Consider the following 5,930-nt stretch of genomic DNA (forward strand, 5'->3'; position numbering starts at 1 on the left):
TAACAAAAGTACCACATTTTTAACACCATGGCCGAAGACTTCATGTCTCATCCACAACATCAAAACACCAACCGAATCCTTCCTATCACTGAGACTAAAATTCACACCTTGGGCTTCCTACATTCTTTTCATAACATTCATAGTTCATTCGGCCATTCATCACTCAACCAACAAAATTTTCTAGCAAACTCTTATGACCAAGCACACACATATAATTACATTTCAAACTCAAAATACCCAAAATCACATATTAACTAAGTCATCCTAAACAATGCCGAATCCTTAAGTGATTAAACATCAATCTCTTTTCTTTTTTTTTTTCAATTCCAAACATATAAACAACATTTACTCATGACATCAAGCATCTTTATTTCGGCTATTACTAGTATAAACATTAACCATTCATCATCAAGGTTTTGACATGGCTAAGTAGGAAACTTAGTAGCTAGCTTAAAGTATGCTAACCTTTCAAGAACCAACATGAGCTCACTTACCTTAATTCAAGCTCAAAGGTGACCAAACCTTCTCTTCCTTTCTCCTTCAATTCGCCCAAGCATGAACCAAGGATGAACACTTTCTTTTTTATTTTTTTTCAACTCACGGCAACAAAAGGGGGGGGCATGCATGAGACCATTTCTCTTTGTTCAACATTTCCCCCTTTTTCCATTTCTTTAATGCTAGCTTTTTTTCTTTTTTTTTTATTTAATAGTTTCCTACATACACTATTAACATAACATGTTGGAGACATGTTTTCCACCCATAGCATGGCCGGCCACTACTAATTGGGGGGGGGGGGAAATTGACATGCAAGTCCCCCCCCTTTTTCTTACATGCATTAATAGGCCACTTTAACATTAGCCTATCATATTTCACCATGTCTCATATTGATCCCTATTTAATAATTTCTCACACAATTGGTAAAATTAGAGAATGAAACTTTCACATATGCATGTACACACATAATAAGCATAGGATATAACAAATAATTATTTTTATAACTCGGTTTTGTGGTCCCGAAACCACTTCCCGACTAGGGTCACATTATGGCTGTCACATGGGCTGTTAAATCATTGAAGATAAACTAAAAAGATAATCATAGTCGGAGTATGGACCCATACTCTGATGCTAATAATTGGAATAGCCTTGTATGTATCCGACTTCTAGCATTCAAGAAAGGAAAAATAGTAATAAGAGTGTAGCAGTTGAAGACCAAGTTTAGCATTAAATAGAATGACTAGTTATTCGATTGTTTAAAATTTTAGTATGAAAGTATTAGATTGTCATGACCTGCCCTTGTATATTATAATGTTAATGGTTAGTTTACATGTTGATTATGATTAATTAATTATTTGATTTGTTAGTAATGCCCATGACCCTAATCAGATGACGGAAAGGAATTAGGGTGTTACATATTATTGAGTTAAATTTCACATTTTGTACTATTTATATTATGGAATTGTTTAATCATGTTAAATTTTATTAATTTCTGTTAAAATTAAATTATTAACGATGTCATAAAATATTCATGTTAAAAAACATATATAAATAATCCTTCGCTGACTAAAGTAAATATACAATAAGCATCACAAATAAATTGTTTCATTTTGGGTACAATTTTAATATATCAAATACAGATTATATTAAAATAATAAAATCTTGGAAATCTAAAATCCATCCACCTATTTTCAGCATTTCATCGTTATTTGCTTTTGATAGCAAAATAAATCAACCACAACAAAAGATATGTATTCATTCATAATGTAATTTCTAAACTTCTAGAGGCTGCCACCCATCTTCCTATCTCCTAAATTTTCTCACTATTACCATGGGGAAACACCCGAAACAAATATGAATCTGTATATAAATTAGGTCAAAAGATACAAAAAAGTTGAAGAATAATGGACCGCAGTGTAAAGAGTTACATGAATCTGAATCACACTTTTATCAGTACTATACCGCTATGACGTGTGTAGCCAGGTATCCTGTCAAGAAAAAAGCATCCCCTATCAGATTCAACAGCTACAAATAATAACACCAATTATACTTAAAAAACGAGTATTTATTTTTGTTAGCAATGGTTAAAATTAAGTGAGCCAAATTCGAATAACTAATACTCACAAGCTTAGTTGTACATTTTTGTTTTTATTAGCATTGAAAATTAAGTTCGAACCAAGCATAAGAACTTGAGCTCCATAGTTCTATCTTTATATTGAACCAATCTCAAACTTTAAGATCCCAATGACCTCAAAAAAACACTCCTCCACCATTAGCATATATACTTACATTTCTCTATGGTAATGTATCCTCAAAAAACACCACTATACTTACATTTCTTGTACTCATTAACATGCATCCACTTGGTAGAGGACCATTTATCCCCTACAATCACCGGGCATCCACCTGCCACCAGCCATAAGACAGTTAAATTCTTTTGTTTATTTGGCTGTAGATAACTAAAAGTTGTGATGAATGAGAAATGTTTTTTAACGTGAGTGTCACAATATTATAGTATGGCTGCAGATATTTTTCCCATGGAAATGCAAAACTGCTTAATCATTCTTGAACCATACAAGTAAAGAAAAACCTAAGAAAGGTAGGTAAGGGATTTATTGCAAACCATGCAAACTTGAAGGATCTACTGTGGCATCCGGTTTCATGCTCCAGAACAGCAATGCATCACCCATCTTAGGCTTCACAGCAAGACCACCTTTGCCACATTCGGACAATTCATCCCACCATGGAACAGCGCTAATATTGCCCTTGGCATTTGGAAATATCGTCTCCCCCCCTTCTTCAACATCTGACCTGCATCAGTAGCGTTGACTAATGTAAGCAGTAACATTTCTTTTTCTTTTAACTTGGGTTCAGTTTCCATAGGCATGTACAGAGAAAATTATAAAACTTACAAATACATGAGCATAGTAGCCATACGCTGGCCTCCATGTCTAGTATTGTACTCATCAACGAAGTAATCAAAATGTGGTTCATATTTCTGTCCAACTTCATAGTGGAGAACTTGAAGACCTTCTCCATGCTCTGTAGATTATGAAATTAGCAAACTCATCAGAAAGAAAAGAAAACAATCAGCTAAAGAAAGAAGCAATAATTGGAAAAACAAGGACAATCCATTTAATTGCAAAAGGACATTAAAAATATGTTTACCAAAATTATATAAGTATCCCGTTTGCATGTGGCCGCTAAGGTTTAATTGAGACTCATAACCAGGAGATTACAGGGAAGAAAAGAACATGTCAACAGATTTTTGCACAAAAAAGGAATTTAATTATTGCTTCAGTGGATAATATCTGTAGAATGTTATTCTTTGTGTTAGAATCTCATACCTATAGGAATGAAACTGTACTCTGCTATCCTTTTTTCTATATCACTAATAATTTTATCTTGCCCTCTTTTCAGAAACATACCCGAACTTGTACGCACCCTGTGAACAGTACAAGTCTAACGTCATAAGATGTAACATTGGGTCCAGTGTTCAACACATAAACTGGTCTTCAAACAAAACAGGGCCTCGTCAAATAAGTTTTAGAACTATATTTGAAAAAAAAATTGATTTTCAGTATACATCTTTCTTTAGCATTTATAATTACAACAAAAATAGAGATGGAAGGATAAGAATTGCAAACCTGCTATCTTTACTCTTCCCTGTTTTGCTATCAACAACACTGGACTTTTTCATGAAAGGTTTAGCAATTTTTATTAGGTACTCGCATTCTTCTTTGGACTGTTCAAATGAGTTTAAAAAGTAAGAAAGTATTACATCTAATGATATTTTGAGTGGAAAATATTATCAACATCATCATCACCATCATTATTACTACTAAAATACATATGCCATCAACTTTCTTAGCTTTATATATATATATATACTTGAAGTAAAATGAATAATCCAAACAGTAACAAATTAAGATACTGAACAGCACTACAAGAGGATCATGATTATTAAAGCAAGTTGTGTTAACTAGGCAGAATTCTATTAGTTTAGTAACAAGAAAAGGGATTTTAAAGGTTTCCTCCGTCTTTTTTTTTTTTTTGGGGGATAATTGCAATTCTTTTAATGTTCAAAGGAAAATTTCGTACCGTAAGCACATTAAACCAAAGGGATGAAATTGGGAATTTCAAATAATTGATACTGACCAACAAATCTCAAGGATATATGAAACGTTGATACATTTTAGGTAAAATAAAGATTAAAAAAGAAAAAGAAAAGAACCCAACCAAGAAATTATGATAAATGGAAGCTCTAGGTTCCCAAGAAAGGACTTGAGTCCACTTCTCCCCCCTGTTTCCCAATCTTCCTCTGCATCAGCGCAAATGTTAAACAATTAGAAAATGCTAATGAAAAGAGGTGCCAATGCGACGAAGGCTTTACCTTTCAGAAGCCATGCGTCTATAAGAAGTGAGATCATATAACGAAGAATCATCGGTGGTCATTGGGAGGGAGAAAATCCCTAATCCCAAAAGCATCAACAAAACGATTGTTAACATAAACAAGATCGATAATACAAGTGTTACCGTCAACCTTTTCTTCGCTGTGAATCGAGAATGTCTCACTTTCGCCATTCTTGAATTTAAACAAGAAAAATTCCAGCTCAAAATCCTAAAGGTCAATCCAATAATACAAAATTCCTAATATTTTTCAGATTGATAAACTTTTGACAAATTTCCTTCCGAAAAGGGAAAAAAAAATGAAAGAGAACTATTTGAGGACTAACCGAATTTACAACGTCCGTTCAAGAACGCGCCTTTTTATACAACAAGACGGTTAACAAATGACAAGATAACCCTTGTTTTTATGTATCTTTTTATTTATTTTATGCTTTGCAGTAAGAGTGAGCGTAAATATAAATGCATAATTGTAAAAAAATACCTTAGTTTCGGCCTTTAGTAGTTTTTTTATTTACATTCTCAAAATTACGATTTTTCTAGAAATCCACTTAATTTTAATGGTAAATGTGAGTTAATTATCAATCAAAATGTAAATCAACGAAGTAACCTATGTGGCGTGCTACATAAGTACAAGATTATAGATAACATCATCTGTGAAAACAAAATTGTTTAACAAAATTGCCTCTCTTTTTTAACATTTTGTTTTCATCTTCTTTGTTCTCCTATTTCTCTCTTCTACCTCTAGCTACTATCATTATTGTGCCCAACCATCAATCGATCATATTTTCACATTGGCTTATTTATTATAGTGTTTGAGAGAGAAAAATTAGAGCCATAGATTTCTAATCATTTTCTTCTCTCTTTTTTTTGCTAGATCTAGCAGTATCTAAGTCGATTTTCTTTTGTTTTCGTTTTGGGTTCTCTTGAAAAGGCAAAACGACAAAGAAGAGGCTTTGTGGAGCGTTGTTTTCTTTTTGTTGGAGGTTTCGGTTACATTTTGGAAGAGCTAAGGGAGGTTGATTAGTGGTTTTATTTAACTAAGTTTGATTTGGTTTTGGTATTTTCATGGTACTTCCGTGGATTGGACTGTAGAAGAGCAATCTATACTCGAAAATGGGTTACAACAGTGAGTTTTCTTTTTGTTTTTTCTTTATTCTTTTGGTTGCAATGAATTTTGAGTATTTGATGAAATTATCTTTCGTAAATAGGCATAATTGTCGAAAATAGCGGACCTTTACGCCACAATGATTTACAAGGATGGTGACAAAGAAAATGAATGACTCCTCGCTCCCTTCTCTCCTTAAACATCTTCTTAAAGACTTCGGCGATGGTTCTACAGACTTTGAAAACATGATGATGCCGGAGATTTTGGGACCGTGATCGTGAAATCCAACGGCGGACATAACGCTCGCAGTCAATTGTCTTATTCGTTTAAGCCTTTGGTTGTGCTTGTGGCCAGCTTGATGAGGGCTAGAAGAGATGGACTGAACGTTACGGATGATAATAAGGAGGAGGAGGATAGATAT

The 5,930-nt window shown here is 33.5% G+C and overlaps 1 protein-coding gene across 4 annotated transcripts; it reads right to left on the bottom strand.

Moving 5' to 3' along the window:
• Window positions 1-1,614: 1,614 nt before the first annotated feature.
• On the bottom strand, window positions 1,615-4,826 carry LOC108465350 (probable prolyl 4-hydroxylase 3). Of its 4 annotated transcripts, none has more exons than XM_053025816.1 (9): window positions 4,731-4,826; window positions 4,538-4,615; window positions 4,234-4,315; window positions 3,642-3,739; window positions 3,342-3,439; window positions 2,907-3,036; window positions 2,618-2,805; window positions 2,329-2,400; window positions 1,615-1,982 (listed from the first exon to the last, which is right to left on the bottom strand). In XM_053025816.1, coding segments are annotated over exons 2-9 (711 nt in total). In that variant the 5' UTR covers window positions 4,579-4,615; window positions 4,731-4,826; the 3' UTR covers window positions 1,615-1,980. The 4 variants fall into 4 exon arrangements, with proteins under 4 accessions (XP_052881776.1, XP_052881775.1, XP_017621170.1 ...); XM_053025815.1 differs by having other exon boundaries at window positions 4,388-4,615; XM_017765681.2 differs by having other exon boundaries at window positions 4,388-4,805.
• Between the last annotated feature and the right edge of the window lie 1,104 nt (window positions 4,827-5,930).

Source organism: Gossypium arboreum, chromosome 3, assembly GCF_025698485.1.
Source record: "Gossypium arboreum isolate Shixiya-1 chromosome 3, ASM2569848v2, whole genome shotgun sequence".
NCBI lineage: Eukaryota > Viridiplantae > Streptophyta > Magnoliopsida > Malvales > Malvaceae > Gossypium > Gossypium arboreum.

Excerpts from the sequence above, each read along its gene's own strand:
- LOC108465350 (XM_053025815.1), bottom strand. The coding sequence starts at position 4,578 with ATGGCGAAAGTGAGACATTCTCGATTCACAGCGAAGAAAAGGTTGACG. Across the intron at positions 3,440-3,641 it reads GGGAAGAGTAAAGATAGCAG|GGTGCGTACAAGTTCGGGTA; the intron begins GTTTGCAATTCT and ends TACTGTTCACAG. Across the intron at positions 2,401-2,617 it reads AGATCCTTCAAGTTTGCATG|GTGGATGCCCGGTGATTGTA; the intron begins GTTTGCAATAAA and ends GGCTGGTGGCAG.